Source organism: Lissotriton helveticus, chromosome 1_1, assembly GCF_964261635.1.
Source record: "Lissotriton helveticus chromosome 1_1, aLisHel1.1, whole genome shotgun sequence".
NCBI classification, from domain to species: domain Eukaryota; kingdom Metazoa; phylum Chordata; class Amphibia; order Caudata; family Salamandridae; genus Lissotriton; species Lissotriton helveticus.
Window position 1 is genome coordinate 1,390,178,356 of NC_136057.1, and position 18,815 is coordinate 1,390,197,170.

Sequence of the window (18,815 nt, forward strand, 5' to 3'; positions counted from 1 at the left end):
CTATCCCCAAAATTAACCACCACCCAAAACCCCAATCCAATTCTACAACCCTTAAACCATACCCCTTAAAGCAGTAGAAACCTTCTATTTCTGGAATTACAAGAGCCATCAATGCGTAGGACAAACATACCCTTAAAAGGCCCAGTCGGTGCAGAGAAAAAAGCCTGTTATTTTTACCCGGACCTGTATTGAGAACAATCATAGGCAACAGGCATTCCAGAATGTTTCCTTGTTTGATGATAATCTGCTTGGTTTTTGAGACCTCTTGTAACAGCATTCAATGGAAGGCCCCTTTAAAGCAAGCAAAAAGAGTATCACAGGAGAGATAAACGGAGCAAAAGGAGCTGATTTCACCAAATATAGTTCAGTCTTATGCCAATGAACTCTGATGTAGTTGCAGCACAAGACAGGTAATACAGTTCTATTCCCACTTTATTCCTGTTTCTCCTATTCCCCAATTGTCCTTTCATATATTGATTTTACTTCTGGTTTCCTCGCCACTTCCTTCTTACACCGTTCATCTGTACCTCGTCTACCTGGTTCTCATACCTTTTGATCTTGTCCTGGTTCTTCCCACTTTCGAGCTGGAGATATCTCGGGGTAACTCTTAAACCTGGTTCTCATCATACCCTTTTCCTTCAGTTGCACTTATTCCTAATTCTCCTCTCAGTTTTGTACTCTATTCCTCCCTAACGCTCAGACCAAGTTCTCACCCCTGCTTCCTAGCACTGCTGAAGTTACTCCTGGTTCTGTCTTTTCGCAGACTTACGTCCTTCCTCTATCTAGTCCTTTCTTTCCTCTGTTGGCTGGATCTGCAGGTTGCCAGCTGCTCTGCATACATCCTTCAAGTGTACAGGGGTGAAACCAGCCCTGGTGATAGGTGGTAAACAGTACAGCTCTGTGATTTCTCTGTCTCTGCTTTGTGTGGCTCAGTTTTTTTTCCACAACTCCAAGACCTGGCACAGAAGGCAGCTGATGGGGTGGTTTAAGAATGACCACTAACCAAACTTGCGTCAACAATGAGTTTCTGGATTACAAATCAGTTGTTTTTGTAGAGCGCAGAGTTTTGTTCTTAATAATAAATTCATATTTATTTCCCAAAGGCGTACACTCACACACAAACAGATTTGCAAAGATTCATGCGTGGGGAGTCCAGGGGTGATATCAGTGACAGCGAAGTCTAAATGTCTTAGTCTAAAGAGAGAGAGAGAGAGAGAGAGAGAGATAGAGAGATAGAGAGCAATCTGCATTTACGAGAAGAAATGGATGCTAGCCCATGTCATCACTTCAGGATGGGCATCTGACAGCAACATCATTTCAATAAAGTGACATCAGACTGCATGATCATTCCAAGACAGGACGTCAAACAGTGGAATCCAACCAAAACCTGATATCATTTCAGGAACCTGACATTCAACTTTAAAATATCCTCCAGGAGAGAATATATCCGACATCAATCCAGGAAACCAAGCCCCACCTGTGACATTACTCCTGGAGTAGGTTCTCTTAATGTGACTTCACTCCACAAATCTGCCACCCAACTGTGACATCGTTCCAGGATTTTGAACTGAAGACTGTCACATCAGTCCGGGAACTAGAATTTAACCTGTGTGTTCAATTCTGGAATCTGATCTCAGCCTACAACATCACTTCAGGAACTGACTGTCCTCGGTCGTGACATCACTCAGGGATCCCGATATTACTTCAGAGACCTGACATTGGACTGTTATATTGATGCAGGACCCACCGCTCAGGATGTGACTTCACTCCGGGACCCAGACCTCAAATGTGACATCACTCCAGGAACCTTACGTCAGACTGATTTCCTGGGAGGTGGTCAGCTCTGAAAAGTCAATCGTGTTGATACAGAATCAATCACAAGTCAGCCAAATCTGCCTCAGAGAGAAAGACAGATTTGACATAAAAATTGGCTTCACCGGTCTTTAGAGGGCCGTTGGATTTACTTTGTGCAGCAACGTTCCAGCCGCTAAGGGCACTGCGCTTGTCACCCATCTGCCACAGAACCTTAAGTCTTCATAAAAAAGTTAAATAAAAACAGTTATTTCGAATAGTTAAAAACTTTAAGGGCGACGACCCACTGTAGAAATATTCTGGTCCAAAAATGTTGGCTGTCCGTATATAAAATTGAAAATGATGTGTAGTTCACGAGAACATGCAACTGCAAAATCCCACAAGGTGATTCCAAAAAGTCGGAGTGCCGGTGCTTTCTTGTGAGAGGCATTTGTCGTCAGAGTCCTGGCATGATGTAGGCAATATTGTCCAGCGTGTTCGACTGTGGGACAGAAGAGAATAGAGTGAGAACACATGTATTAATTGAATAAAGAAATACATTAAAGTTTGCTATATCCATTCTGATATAGGGGCACCCATTACAGTACAGTGGCAAAGCTGTGTGCTGGTTCAAGAGTAAAAAACAAAGGGGCAATGACTGAAGTATGTGAGGACGGATATCCTGGAGGTCAGAATAGAAACGCATTGAGTGGTCAAAGTGAGGAAATGGCATGGGGTGCTATATGTCTCCAGCACAGTGCATCAAATTTATCTGGGCCTCTGTACTAAAATAATGGGGTGCTACAGATGAGGACTGTGGTGCACCGACTGAGCAGAATGTGTGTGTGTGAGGTGTAATGGCAGATAGGTGTATAAAGCTCAGTGCTTGAATACCAATGAGGTCCTGTAGATCAGGAAGAAGGTGCATTTGTCGAGGTGCGGGTGTCCGTCAGGCCTCAGATAAAACTTACCAATGCCTCCTTGGGACAGCTGTTGAGCTGGGGCACTTGAGCAGTGAGGCAGACCAAGGGGCCCAGGGCACAGAGAATGGAGTCCAGCAGCACAGAGAGACTTCCTGAGACCGCAACCATGCCCTGAGAGAGACAGGCATGACATAAACAGAGAGCCATCTACACACATAACATGTAATGGGTTGCTGTGAATTACAAACCTACATTGCCATTTGGGGGTATTGGTGACATTAAAGCATACATGCCTTGTGGATGAGTGGCACATTTATATACCCAGAAACACCAGGAATATACTACAGGCTTGTAAATTACAAGAACCAACATTTAATTCTTATCTTACATTGTTTTGCACCCATGTCGTTCAGCTCTGGGAGTGACGAGTGACGAATTGAGCCACATATAAGCACCTCTCACATATAAGCACCTCTCATGCATGCTGATATCAGCTGCTTTTTATCCTATCTGCGCCTTCAGATGCAGAGCCCATCGACAGGTTGACAGAAAAAGAGTCCAGTTCACAGAATGGGGAGGTGGGAGGGTTGGTCAGGAATGTGCAGTTAGATAAAGTATCCACCCAAAAGAGTGTTACAGAAAGAAAGTATGTAACTTGTGCTTCCGATGGATACTTCTAACCGTAGATTACCTTGTTAATAGATACCATAGCAGTACTTTTAGAGGTCGTGGGTGCAGTGGCGGCTCGTAATGTCGACGAGTAGTGGGGCGGGCACGCACAAGCACACTCCCTTCCTCCCATCCCTCACAAGCACCCACACACACATACTCAGTCCCACCCATCTATATGTGCACTCACATCCATCCATTCACAAGCGCGCACACATACACCCATCATTCGCTAGAACATAACCATGCACACACCCATTCAAAGTACACAGCACTCATTCACATACATAATTACATTTACACTCAGAGTAACCTTCTTTCTGGAAGAAAACTGTTTCATATCACCGATTCTTCCCTTAAGTGCGTCTTCTCGTCACACACGACGGGAACTCTGGACTTCGCCCTCCCCGGCGCGCTGTCTAATTCCTGGCTGTTTAATGCTATTTACAGGAACTGCAGAAGTCAAAATATCAGCAGCAGCAGCTCCTGCGAGGACAAAAGACACAGAGAGATAGGAGCTCGGGCGGAGGTGCGGGTGACCTTTAGCGGCTCGGGCTGTGGGGAGCACCATGCACCGGGCCTTTTCATTCGTGTGAGTTGCAGATTACCAACTTGACATGGAGACCCCGGAACATCCTTGGGCATAGGGGAGCGTGGTATAGGGGGCAGGGCGTCATAAAGGCCCTACTAGGATTGAGAATGGAGCCATAACATAAACATTCATTAGAGCGAAGGCCATGCAACCTATAGGGCATGCATGCATCGACATACCTGCGCCCAGTACACTTTCTGTGGGGGCGGCGACACATGGGAGAGGAAGCAGTGGCTGAAGTTGTAGGACATGCGAGGGCACAGCTAGACCCGCATCGTCATTTTTGCAGAACCTGGGAGGAGGGAAGGAGGGGTGCAAAATAAAGACTGGGGCTTAAATAACTATCTCTCTGAACAAAGTCCGACCTTCCCTTACTTCCGCAGTTAAACCATGACGTGCCCCCAGTTGCTACAGTTAAAACACGAACTATAGCAGCCCTAAACTACGTGGGGAGTGACTTTGGCTGCATGAACGTGCAAATTGTGTAGTGAGATTATGATATTAATGCAAGGTGGGCCTTCAGTCTATATTGCGTTGTCCGTTGGGTCAATGTCTGTATTGGTTGCTGCTCTTTTATCATGCCTTCCTGGCGTACGTCCTCCAATATTTCCAGGGTGGTTAGGTCATTGACGGACATGTAAGTCTGTGTCTTTGCTCTTTGTCTTAAGAAATCTTGCTTCCTTAGTTGTTGGTCTTAATTGATAGAACTTGTGCAGTTTAAGTTTTGGAATGATTTTGAACAAGTCAATCCTCGTTTGGGTATAGTCCATGCGGTTCTGTGGGCAGAAGGTTAATCCAAGTTTTAGCACTGATTCTTCTGTGCTGGTTAGGACTTTAGATGACAAATTAATTATGGTTAGCTGCTCAGCCTCACCTACCACCTTCCTCCCCTCTTGCTCCGCGTGACTCTGCCTACTTGGTTGGTTTTTGCCCTGCCTCTTCCTTCCGCCTCTTCTGGTTTTCCTTCTACTTCCAGAGGCTTGCTCTTTCCTCCTCTTAGCCACGATTGGCGAATGATGTTGAAATCCTGTTGAAAAGGAGTTTTTGCGGCCTTCCCGATGGGCTAGCTAAGTCCTCTTCAGATTGTTCATTTTCAGTCATAGATTGTGTGCCTTTGAATGCTAGAGGAGGCGATAGAGTGCTCAAGCTAAGGAGACTGGAGTCCCGCTATATTGTGGACTTGCAGACAAAGTCTCCCAATGGATTAAATAGTCGGGAAGAACTGACAATACATTTGGGAAATTAACAATTTTGCGTTGATGATGTGGCTACTTCCTCGAGAAGAAGTATTTGTACAAATGAATTTGTAAGGAAAGATTAAGATATGTGAATAGACTATATATGGGGCCTTTTCTTTCTTTCTTTCTTTCTCTTTTCTTCTTTTCTTTTCTCTTCTCATTTTCCTTTTTCCGGACATAAACCGCATGACGTGAAGGCCGATACATGGCAAAATTTAACATTGAGCAGTGGTTAACGTGTGCAACCTGCTGTAAACGGTTGCAAATGCCGATACACGGCAAGATCAACTAGTCTTTTAATCACAGTAACAATATAGAATTATGAAAATCAATTTCAGGCTATAATCTATATGGCTTGTTTTATTACGTTTGCACTGTGGTTTAAATTGGGACGATTAGAGATGTTTACTCCTTTTTAACAAGCATTTGCAATGCAATAGGTCTCGCATTCACGAGAGTTTGAGCTATTACAATTGCAAATAACAATGCCTTTTATTTTTGTTTTCATTTTAAAAACATAAAGGGCTTTGTCATTTACAAAACCAATAGCTCCAACTTTCCTACTGCGAGACCTATTGGCAACGCCAGTGCTTGTTTATAAATAGTTCAGGGTGTATCACAGTTATTATTTACTTGCGTTCTGTGGATCAATGTTTTGGCATGTAGAGTAACAAACGGCAGCTTTCAACAGGTCACAGAGATAGCATTCAAGGTCTACACTTATATAATGTTTGTCTATGCACAGTGATTTACGCTGCTAGCAGTACTCTTTGGCGACCCACTGTCAGAACTGTGAAACGAGTTAAATATGGAACAGATGCACAAGGAATGTGCAACAAGGTTTATCGCATATAACAGTTTTATGGATAATTTTGAGCCATCCTTCAGAAAAGAACATGGTTTGGCTGTTTTTTCTTCAAATGGTAAATACAAGTTGCCCATCTTCAGTATCACGTTTTAAAGCAACGGTTAAGCATACCAATGAAGTCTGAAGACAAGAGAAAACAACCTTTTGCAGTTAAGAGACCTTATATGACAATCACACTAATTGTAAGAAGACTAATCTGCCTTGCAAATGAAAAGCATTAACAAGAAGTATTGCAATGGCAATGCGTCTGGCTTGGCGATGAAGGAAAAAAATGGCTTGAGAAGTCTGAAGTAAGAAATGCAAAGTACTGCATTTTTAATAAGTAAAGACTCAATTTGTTAACATTTGTTTTAGTGCAATTTGTGCGCTGCTATATGTGCAGTTGTTGGTAGATTGTAAACATATTAAAATTTACTTTACTAAGCATTGACAAAGTCAAGAGGTCTCAGCCATAAAAGGTCGAGCTATAGGGCATGTGAACTGGATTTTCTATAGGTGTCGGTATGAGTTTAAGTTGTGGGAGGGTGTTCATGATGGGACATGACTGAGTACTCTGGAGCGGAGGCTGAAGTTAGGCACAAAATCAGTGGACCATAACTGAAGGAAGTGCAAAGTCAGTGGGCCAGATTAGATGCTCATCCAATACTTGTCCTCTCTCAGGCGTGCACAGTGCAATGGTCACATATGTCCCATTTGTAATTAGAATTTCTAATTATTCACAATATTAAATTTTTTTTAAATCAAAGTGCATAGTTAATTAAAGCCATTACACCGGCAGAAATATATAAAAGAGCAATAGAATGTTGTTTCTACAAGAGAAATCGTTAAAAATGCTGTCTGGATGTATATATGTGCGCATCTGTGCGTTTAAAAGGGCTTTATCAAAAATTATTCATAAGCATAGATATCGAGAGAAATTCAAAGTGTCAGTGCATATTTCGGAAGTGTTTCATTGAAGTGCATGCTTCAAAGATATTTCATTACGGGTCCTGTTGTTGGGACTCACTTGCTGGGCTGACCTACCAGGTCATTGATCGTGGTTTTTATTTTATTCACAATAAAAGCACGGTTGTTACTGGTTTACATCATCCTTCAAACAAGAATTCACACAATCAAGGAGTCTTTCTAGGTTCATGGGGAAGTTTGTTGTAGTCGGATATGTCTGGATGAACTAACAGAAAACTCACAGACTCACTCCAGCACCGGTCAGGCGGCATGCTGTGTGAAGCACAGGAGTTTTGTTCACGTGTTTTAAGTAGGGCCTTAATTACATAGATCACAATCCTTTTAAATAACTACACCACCCCGTTTTTCATCTCACTTAATGCACTGCAGTTCTCAATCGGATTGTACCTACAGGCAGGTAAACACGAGTCCTAAAAATCGCGACGCTCTAATAAAACCAGTTAATGCAGTTTCGAACCCGACTGGCTCCCTCTCAGCCAGCTGGCTGTGTCTTGTAATTCACAATGTGTTATGTGCTCCGGAAAACTGAGCGACTCGAAGAATTCACAGAACACGCCCAAACCTCTGTCACCTCTGGCCAGGCTTAAACTTTCTCAGGCTGTGCCAGTCTGACAGTTTTGGCACTGCCCACGCTTCGGCCGCGGCTAATGGCGGAGCTAAAGTGAGTGCTCTTTGCCCGGAGTGCAACTGACGGACAACACGCGGCGTCGAGCGCCTCGCCACATGTTCTGGGCCCAGAAGGCTCTGCTAATTTCCTGACGGGCTGGGAAGCTTGGCAGACGATTAAAGGCATGACTTCATATTTCCCATATTCATTTAACTAGGGGGGAAAATGATGGCTTTTGCAGATATAAACATCCCGTCAGAAAGATAAACACTAGCGCCGGAGCTGCTTACGGTCTAGCCCACAGGGGTAGACCAAGGACGGGTTCACAAAACATTTTTAGTTGAGGATATGTGCGTTAAGTTGTGAAGCAGTGAAAAAAGAGCTGCTTTGGCTGGAGCGTCTGGTCACTGCGCATGCGCGTTTGAGCCAGTTCCTTTGGGCGGGACTTCCGGCTTCGGAAGTCCCGCGCACGCGCCCACGGAGTGCCTGAGAGCGGGGCTCCCATGCCCGAGGGAGAGCCCCGGCTACAGAAGTCCCGAATGGCGGTAAGTGGAGCTTAGTTTTAGGGGGGAGGGGGGTGCGCTTGTGTGTGTGTGTATGTGTGCGGTGGCGGCGGGGGGGGGGAAGGGGGTCTCTGTATTTGTGCGTGCGTGTGTGTAGGTGCGCTGGTGTGTGTGTAGGGGGTCTCTCTGTGTGTGTAGGTGCGCTAGTGTGTGTGTGTAGGTGCGGCGGCGAGGGGGGGTGCGTGTGTGTATGCAATGTGCGCGCGCATGTGTGCCAACTTCAAGAAATCGGAGGGATGTGCACGGCGTGGCGTGGGGCTGGACATGCGCGTTCGCGCACTCAAATCCGGCAGAAAAGCTCGTAACACCCTCTTGTCCCTCATTCCCCCGAGACGGGCAGCTATAAGTCTCCAGCCTGGACGCATCCTTCGGATGCTTATTCCAGACGAGACCTAAAAATGGCATGAGCTATGTACGCTTTTCGCCGGCCCGTTCGATTGCCATGGTAATCTGCATTACGCTTTAAAATGTCGCCTCGCAATGTGTAGCGCTAACAACACTGAAGAAGGAATTTCTCCGAAACGCGTTTGTTTACTTGAAGATTAAAACTCTGCTGGAATAAAGCCCCACGAGTGCCGCTTTTCTTTTGAGAATACAAGAGGATGTTGGGGCATGCATATATTTACACGGCACACTACCGTGAAGCTGCACCCGTCCCTCGAGTGACTCACGCTTAGTGCAATTTGAAGCGTGATAAATATATATATATATGGACAGGGCATGTGAATCGAATGGGTTACAGGCTACAAACAGATGGTTACAGGGCAAATAACATTCTCTGTTTAGAGCATGTGCTACTGTAGATACACATGTTCTGCATAGACTATAAACCTCTGCCTCTGATTAGTGGTGTCTAGCAAGCAGATAATGCAAACGTTTGAAACAAAGTTCGTAAAACTGCACAATTCTGCTTAGTGAATGTGTAAGCCCTTGATCTTGTAGCAGCCATAAAAATGTTTGCTACCTTAATATTTCCTAAGAAGGCCATATTAGCTCCTGTGGGAAAGTCCCCCTTTTTGACAGTGTCACCCCCACTTTTTGCCTTGTAAATTATGTGATTTCGACTGAAATGGCAATGTGCTCTACTTACAAGGTTCCCGGCACCAGAGCGCTTTCCTAAAACTGTAAAATTGTTCCCCCAATTGGCAAAACCTTTAGCGCCCTCTGTGAAGCCCTAGTAAATGGCACCCTGGTACCTAAGGCCTTGAGTACTAAAGAGGGCCCCTAAAGGCTGCAGCACAAATTGTGCCACCCTAAAGGACCCCTCACCAAGCACATGCAAGACTGACATAGCAGGCTGCGGTTCTTGGTGCAGACAAAAGTAAAAACAAGACATGTCACACAATTCTGTGTGCCATGTCACACATCCCTGCATATAATAGTTGTAAGTCACCCCTACAGCAGGCCTAACAGCCGTAAGGCAGAGTGGTGAGAATTACATGTGAGGGCATACCTGCATGCACATATATGCTTCTGTGATGGTCAGTCCTATCACTGCCAGTACAAGTGACCAGGGAAGCCATTTTACAACATGTGCTGGACATTGGTGAAAATGAGTTCCCCAGCTACATGATGGCTTCACTAAAAATAGGGATGTTTGGTATAAAACATCTTGTATTGGTAAACCCACACTGATGCCAGTGTTGGATTTACCAACACATGCACCCAGAGGGCACCTTATACGTGCCCCTTGAAAACCTACCAGCCTCCGGTGTCCTTGCTGACTGATTTCTGCCAGAGTTCCACCCGAGGCACTGTTCTGACCTCCTAGGCCATGGGTACTCGCAAACATTTACCCAGGGCTGCAGAGCACTATCTGTGGCATCCCAGAGGCCTGCACCAATGCCAGCAATGTGAGGGTTGGGTGATGAAAGGTGGGCGTAGGGGGACACGAAACAGATGATTGGTGTGGACAACAAACCAAGCCTTACGTGACTTCTGTCTGCCACTAACGTTCTATTCTTATGCACCAAGAATGCAAGTTAGAGCATTAACTTATGATGTAAAATGCGAGAGGGAAGGTGCCTGAATTGCAAAATATGAAACCAGAAAACCTGGAATCAGTCCTAGCTTTCCCAATTGACGAAATTGTGAGATCCTAGGAAATTGATTAATTTCACTTTGCCTCCTATTTCGTCATTACTACATATGAGAGCCCCTTAAAATGTACGAGTTCAGGGTGTGTGCTGTACAAAATATTGTCTTGTGTTTTAATTAATAAACTATAATGTTGTTTCAATGATATAACAACCAAGGCTACATACATACAAGGTGCACCAGACAAGTGACTTGCCTCTTGGTTCACGTATGGCATTGTTTTCAGAATGGGGGTGGCATGAATGTTTCCAAGATCATGTTTGCAAACTATCACTGCTAATAAATGCCTCTCAATTAAGTGATACAACCTGATTGACTAAGGTAAAAAGCTCATGAATGTTGATAGAATACACTTTTTGGAAGTTTTCAGATAATGTATCATGTTTTTACATGTTTAGTGCAAGATGTCTTTAAAAATAAAGGTGTTCTTAAAGAGAAGTTGGCTACTAGGACACCTTCTTTTCTTCTTTATAGTTACTTTAGTTAACGTGTAAATAAAGTATGTCTGTTTATTTCACAGCTTTCTGAATATACCTGCTCTGTCAAGATAACACGCAGCCCAGTGCTGCTGTTCATCAGGAGGCTGCAATTTACAATCAGTAGGGCCGCATGCGGCCCCGTCCCATATTTTGAGTGTCCCTGTCCACGGGGTGAGAGTCTTTGCTCTCAGGAGACCCAGAACAAAAGTCTGTCCGAGAAGAGGATGTAACACCCCTTCCACAGAATAACCTGCTGATTAGCCTCCTTGGACCGGCAAGTTACAAAAAAGCTGCCACCTATGGAATGTGAATGTGGCTCCCCTCACAGGAGAGAAAGCCAGCCCTCCTGTCCAGAGCTCCCTTGGCACCTGGACAGGTGGGGAAATTAGCTAGTCAGGTAGATGAGCCACTTCCAGGCTAGTACCACCCCTAAGGTGGGCTACTGTGAGGTGAACACGATTTTTCAGAAACAGATATCTTTGGGATGGCATACTTAGAAATTCTAGGGCAGGGTTATGCCCACTTCTCACAGGAAGTGGTCATATAGGAAGCGTAGTGACCACAAGGGTCAGTAGACAATTGGCTACTACCCTACACTTCCCCAACACCCCTAAATTCAATATTTAGGGGAGTCCCAGGCACATGATGACCTAAGAAGAGAGAGGATACTGAAGAGCTGCAAAAGCAGAGAAGGGAGAAGAAGCAGCTGACCTGGAACCAACCCTGCTGGCCTGTCTGCATCCCTCATCGAAAACGGCACCAAAGACCACTCATCCTGCAGCTGTGACTCCAGAAACTTGGAGTTCTGCCTGCCTTTGAAAAGACTCAAGACCTCCAATGAACGGCAGACCCGTTCTAAAGAATCACCAAAAGAGAAGGCTCTGAGGCCTCAGGGAATGCCAAAACCTTACACCCGAAACCACCACTGCACCCGTTGTGTCCGGCCTGAGTTGAAGTGGGCCACCAGTGCCAACAAGTTCCCCAGCCCTCCAGAGCTCGAGTCCATCTTGGTTTCACCCCTCTTGAACCCCCTGATGTCACCTGCAGCCTCTGCACGCAGGCCCCATAAACCATGATTGCTCCAGTAAGGACAAGCATTGGAAATGCAATAGGTCTCGCACCATTAGAGTTAGTGCTTTTAGAATTGTTTATGGGTTTTTTTTGTAAATGTTTAGCATTTTTGTTTCCTGTAGCCAATGCTAAAGTATTACAAATAAAAAAAGCCATAAACATTTCTAAAAGCTCTAACTGAAATGGTCTGAGAACTATTGCACTGTGTGAGGGTGAGGGTGAGTGAGGGTGAGGGTGAGTGAGGGTGAGTGAGGGTGAGTGAGGGTGAGTGAGGGAGTGAGGGTGAGTGAGGGTGAGTGAGGGTGAGTGAGGGGTTGAGGGTTCATAGTCCTGGGAGGAGAATCACATTAAAGCAATTGTAAAAATTTATTTGGTCCTGACAATCTGTATTGGCGACTTTACACGTCATAACGTGATTTGAGGATGCATTTATCTTGTATTGCCATACGCATTTTCTGTGATAATGCACTGAGATTAAAAAAGTATAAAACCTAGGCGGCTACCTCCATGTGACCTCTACCAAGGTCACAAGGACGTCATCCGTTCTCCAGCACAGGGCCGCGCTTTGAAGCATTAGGGAAAGTGACCGCGAAAGGCAGCCAACTTCCAGCCACGTGAACGTCCCAAAAAAAAGACCGCAGAAATGAATTGCAGACTGTAGGTGTTCTGTAATTGGCAGGCACTGCTGCAGTTTATCAGCCGATACCGGATTCAAAGTAACTTAATAGCAAGTGTGTATCAAGTCATTCAATAAAGGCATTAATCTGTGTCATCTGGGCCACTCTGCTTTATGAAAAAGCATATTTATTGTGTTCTGAATTCTAGGCGAATTTGTAAGAATGGGGAGCCTGGTGGCAGGCTGTCACAGAATACCTCTTTGCAATGATTTCTCCGCTCGGCTCCTGCCTTGCACTTGTTGGGACAGCGTGATTGACGGGTCTAAATCGTCTCGCCTCCTGTGGCTTTACTAAAGAGTGGAAAGTTGAACACTTCTTACCTAGTAGGTTTTTGTCCAATTTAAACAGATTATTGTGCGGGAGATTGCGCTGGCAGGAGGCTGTGATTTGAGTGGGGCCTTTAGTGTATTTGTCACATCTAATGTCCTTATGAGATGCAGGCGGCGCGGTTTCCGATGATGGATCGTGCGGCTGCATTTGGGAATGACGGCCACATTTGCTGATTAGTGGATTGATTTTTCTAAAAGCCAGGTATTGTTACTTCACCTCTTCTATTGGGTTTGAGTCACGCAGGCAGACTTTGTGAGATTTACTCCTATGAATTTAGCAGTGCCGCCCAGACTTTGCTTCAAACACGTAAAAAATGGTGAAACGCAAGTACTTTGAAGTGTTATGTTCAAACTAGGGCGCTCCTTCAATTTCAGCAAAGGAACCATGCTCACTAGACAAACAAGCTCAGGTAGCACTCACACATGAGGGAGATCGTCAATGGAGAGGAAAGGGGGAAGCGAGAGGGTGAAAGATGGGACGACAGGTTTAGAGGCAGCAACTACAGCCCAGACTTTGTGAGATTTACTCCTATGAATTTAGCAGTGCCGCCCAGACTTTGCTTCAAACACGTAAAAAATGGTGAAACGCAAGTACTTTGAAGTGTTATGTTCAAACTAGGGCGCTCCTTCAATTTCAGCAAAGGAACCATGCTCACTAGACAAACAAGCTCAGGTAGCACTCACACATGAGGGAGATTGTCAATGGAGAGGAAAGGGGGAAGCGAGAGGGTGAAAGATGGGACGACAGGTTTAGAGGCAGCAACTACAGCAGAGCATCAAAGGGCTGGGCGAGAAGGGAGGGGGGAATGAGCAGGGGGCGGAGCAGGGAGAGCGGGCTTTGTAATGTAATTGACACGGCCGGCCGGTCGTGAAACTGAAAGCATGGCCGGCCGGCCGTGAAAGCCTTTGATGCGGCAGGGGAAATGCGAGACGGTGGGGAGGGGGCGGAGCGGGTAAACAAAGACGGACGTGCACGCGCTTTTAAGCTCAATGCGCATGCGCATTGAGCTTAAAAGTCACGGGCACTGCAAGGAATCGCCACGATTCCTTGCAGTGTGGATAAAGAGTGGATAAGTCCCAATACTCTCGCTTGCTCGATGCGCATGCGCACCGACAGGCGAGACCTAAAAAACGAGCCCTAAAGACGCCTAAGGACACCTCTGCACCTGTTGCCCCTGGGCCTTGGAGAAGAGGACCAAAGGTGTACTCCTGTCCCCGAGCATCATAAGCCCTAAGCCCACTAGCTGGATCAGCCCTACTGTCTTCCTAGGCAGAGCCTGCAGCCTCTTTTTACGGAGACCAATCCCCATTGAAACGCATTGGGCTCCAATGCTGATTTGCACCCTGCTCTAGGTCGCCCTCGTGCTGCTGGTGGTGTACTGCGGGCGCTGCCTTGGACCTTGCCCACCACTCACCTTAACTCATGGACATTGGTCCTGTAAGTCGATGTACTGTACCTGTTTGCAGAACTTGTTCTTCCTTCTATAGGCTGACATTGCAAAACTCAGAAAATGAAATGTGTCCACTTTTTAAAGTGAAAAGAATTTATATTTAAAAACATATGTACTTCCCTAAAGTATTTTTCTCTGATGCCAAATCATATATAAAGGTATTTAGTATTTTTATAAATTGGTGTGGATTTTCTTCTTGAGTTGTTCTGTCATCTATTATTCATTGTGTGTATTTTGCAAATGTGTTGCAGTCCTCTGTGTTAAGCTTAAAGCTGCTCAACTGCGCTACACCATAATAGAGCACGTTCGGATTGCATAGCAAGCTCCTGTCCACTCATAAGGGATCCCCTAGAGTCTTTACATGGTATTTCAACTTATTGATATATCATATTGATATATCACGTAAAGAGCCAGCGTTCCTCCAGCTCGCTCCTTTATAGTGGGATGAGCCATAAGCACTGCATGCAGTGTACACTTAGCTTTATCATAACACAGCACGTTAATATGGGGGAAACATAAATAATGTTTTTTATGGAAAAATAAACTCTAAACTAGTGTACCTGGATAAAGGGTTCCTCTACTGTTAATGCTTGCAGCTCACTGATTCTTTGTGGAGAGGAAAGCCACCTTTCAAGAATAAAATTGCACATTTCACTAATTTACTGGCACATGCATCAAAGGAAAAACCGGTCGTAAACGGGCAGATTCTCAGAATCTGCCCCTTTGCGACCGGTATGTTTGCATTTGGGATGCATCATCCCAAATGCGAAAATCGCAATTTAAGGAATCTCTAAATTGCGATTCCTTAAATTGTGATTGCATTTAAGGAATCCCAAATTGAGATTCCTTAAATGCAATGCATTAACTTTAAAAATCAGCGATTTCGCTAATAGGAGTAGGAAATTACCATGAAGTTGAACTTCATGGTAATTTGCAAAAACTTTGAAAAATGTTTTGTGCATTTTTCAGAGTTTCATGTTGCGCACACACATGCCCTTGGGGCATGTGTGTGTGCAACATATATGCACAGATCAATTTCAGGGGTGCAACATGGTGTCATTTTGACACCCTTGTACCCTTGAAATTGCATGAGCAATTTGCGAGTACCTACTGGTACTCGCAAATTGCTCATGCAATCTCCAATTTATTCCTATGGGCCTGGAGGCCCAAAGGAATGAATGGGAAGGCATTCCTTAATTGCGACTAGCAATTTGCGAGTAGCAATTAAGGATTGTGTTGGAATCGCTATTTTTATAGCGATTCCTACATGCATAGGCTTTTGCGATTCCTTAAAAATCGCTATTTGGAATCGCAGTTCCTTCTGTTGATGCATGTGGCAGTTAGTGGCTCAACCAGAGGCCCCAGAAGTCTGGTTAATACTAAATTCTGAAACAAGGATAAGGCTGGAGGAGTTCTTGGAAGAATTACCCACATAAAACCCTCCATGATGACCTCGACAACAGGTATTTTGAAGAGATACAGGAGTTCTCTGTTTCGCTTATAAAATGCAAACAAATAGAAGCATACACCAATCCTGCTTTTCAGAGATACAATAAGAGAAAGATGATAGCCTGAACTGATGCCGTAAGTGGCAGTATCTGTTTCGTTAAACAGTAATGGACATACCCTTTCTATTTTTCTGCATAACAGACTCACTTGGGGGGTTTACGTGCCTGAAAGAGACTTTGCATACACTCCTCTGGGAGTTTAAAGTAACCGAAATCTACTATAAGACCCCAGGTGCCAGATTGCTAAATTAATTTCCCGGAGGCTTGGCTGTCTGAGCTACTGCTTATACCGAGTCAGGAGGCCTGGTCTAAGTGGAAGCTTTTTGTGTGGATGGATTGATATCTCCAGATGCACTGGATACATTGGCTGTTTCGCTCAAGTTATAGCAACCAGAATGAGGGTCATGAATATTTGTCCTCGCTGTGTATGGAATCCGGGGAAGGGGAAGAAAAACAATCATCCGGGCCAGTTAATTCATAGTGCATTGTCCTTGGACTGAAGGTACCTGGAGGCAAAGCTTTGGCATTAGATATTTTTGTGTGATTGCCCAAACCGTGGGATTGCACCCGCTGAATTAAAGGATTAAGTTCAAGATGGAAATGAAGCTCCCCACACGTCATTTGGAACATCAGTTTCGTTTTTGGGCAGGAGTGAAATTATGAAGGAAATGAACTCTGAAGTCAGTCACAGATGAAAGAATAAAACCATCATCACGTTTCTTGGACATTGCGATTGTTACACATTGTTACACATAGCTCATATTGATTTTAATGCATTCTGGGACTTGGAGTATTCAGCTTGTGCACAACCATTTTTGTAGTTCACCCTGAGGGAGATGACAAACAGCTGAGTGATTGGGAGGAGTTTAAAAACGTGAGGGATTGTGGGAGGCATAATGCTTTCTGAAAATGTAGAGGAGAACGGGCGGTTTTTAAATGGTGTCTGGCAGGTACGTGTAAGACTAGGCGTGTGAATTAAGTATTCAGCTTAATACCTTGCATAGTAAAAATGTTAGTTAAGATGTTAAGCAGGGGGAGAGCCAAGGAATATAGTGTGAAATAGAAGTATAACACGCGGACTCACTGCCATGACTGATCACCGGTGGTTAAACTAGGAGAGGGAGGGAGAGCTAGCATTGGAGTGAAAAGCATTAATTGAAAATGGGGAGAGACAGAGAGTATGATCATGGAGGGTGTTGCGCAGGTAAAGATAAAATCGCTTTATAAAGAGATGTCAATTGTGGGCTAAAGTTAACATGAGATTGAGTGAGATAACTTAATGATGCAGTTTGATGTATTCTGATGGACTATTATTTTTATTGTTCATTTACAGTGACCCCCGAAGAAGGGCACTTGATGCCCGAAATGCATTGGGTTTTATTTAATAAAGCACTGCCTTTCATGATACTTCGCATCAGTCATGTTCTTTCAAGAGGCCCGGAGTGGCACAGGCTGAACATTAGAAACGTGGGAAAAAGGCGCACGACGTATAGTGGGGACAACAAATTAAGCGAGTTAAATTTAAAAGATGAAGACAAGGATGGATGAAACAAGTCAAAGTGGTCAAAAAAAGAAATAATGATTGCTAATGTGGCATATTTTGCTGTGCGTAGGGTCTGGGTCGAAGTTACGTCCCATTGTTCATGTTATTAGATATTTTTGACCATGTCAAATAGATCAATTGTGGATGTGCCCCACTTTAGGAAGTACCTTTAAAGTACTTTGGGATTTCGCATTCATGGAGGATGCGTCTTGCTTAGGAAAGTACCCCTGGAGCACTACAGGGAGCACCCATTTCGCTGAGGCTATTTCTTCCTATTGCAGAAGGAGTAATCTTTTCACCACATGAGAAGTGTTGTGTCATGAGGGAAGGCCAGAGGGTGAGTCAATGCTCGGAGGAAGAGAAGACCCTCCTGGAGTTACCTTTTCCTTGCTTCGTCTCTTTCGACTGTAGACCCACCATTCTGTAAGGTTTGAATGCACAGCATGCATGAAAGAGCTGATGTTGGTGGTATACCTGTGTCTCTGTGTCTGGAGAGGGTTTGCCGCTTTGTGTCTCCTCTTACCTGTTGTGTTCAAAAGGCAGCCTTGTGTGTTTCGGTATGCAGAGTACCCACAGCTTAAGTTATCTCTGTATCTTTTTACTTTTTTCAAGCATATTTTCCACTTGAGGGCCGAAGAGATACTCCACATCAAATGGAACATATATTAGGTGGTGTAGTACCTCAAGCTTGAGTCCATACACTCCAAGACAATAATGGCAGCGGAGTATGATGCTCATGTTCACCCCCCTGGAAGCAAGTCGGCAGCATACAGGAGGGAGCATTGTAAGTTACGGCTAGAAACAACCATCCTCTCTGCCATAAGGTCTTGTCCCCTTTCGCAATAAGGCTCTGGGAAAAAGGGCAGTTTTACGAACTGCTCAATCTCCTCCCAGTGGTATCTCATAACAAGAGACAATCCGACTGAGATGGTATTTCTCCACTGGTTAGCTCCCCCCACAGCAACTAGCTTGCCTGCTGTATCTTTTTTTAACGTTTTTATATGGATGCGGGGCATCTTCTGTTGCCTGTGTGTAGGCATTTTTCGTGAAACAAAAGGGGATGATGAACGGAGCGTTTGAGCAAATCAAACACTCACCCCCAGTCAACTGATCTGGGTTTAATCCACCACCATTCTTTAGCCCACTCAGTCACCCCATTTCAGACATGGCTATATGCAAATCAGTCTGACCCTGTGCCTCATGGGAACAGTACAGCCCGAACTGCCAAGCCATGTCTTCCATGGACCGGAAACAAGCATCCTGGGACCGGTTTCGGATTCATAATCCTCATCAGCCAGGCTATCTTGAATCCAGTGGCCAAATGAGCAAGGGACTCACGTCTGAGCATACCCTGCCACACTTAGGGCGAACAAAGCGAAACAAAAGGGGATGATGGACGGAGCGTTTGAGCAAATCAAACACTCACCCCCAGTCAACTGATCT

General features: G+C 44.8%; 1 protein-coding gene across 2 annotated transcripts in view; it reads right to left on the bottom strand.

The window, feature by feature from the left end:
* Positions 1-1,064: 1,064 nt before the first annotated feature.
* HMGXB4 (HMG-box containing 4) overlaps positions 1,065-18,815 on the bottom strand; it is a 402,840-nt gene continuing 385,089 nt past the window's right edge. For both annotated transcript variants that reach the window (XM_078684139.1, XM_078684137.1), the window contains exons 8-9: positions 2,763-2,885; positions 1,065-2,293 (exon numbers count right to left, since the gene is read on the bottom strand). In XM_078684139.1, coding sequence (XP_078540265.1) covers positions 2,249-2,293; positions 2,763-2,885 — 168 coding nt within the window. In that variant the 3' untranslated portion in view covers positions 1,065-2,248. The remainder of the gene's footprint in view (positions 2,294-2,762; positions 2,886-18,815) is intronic.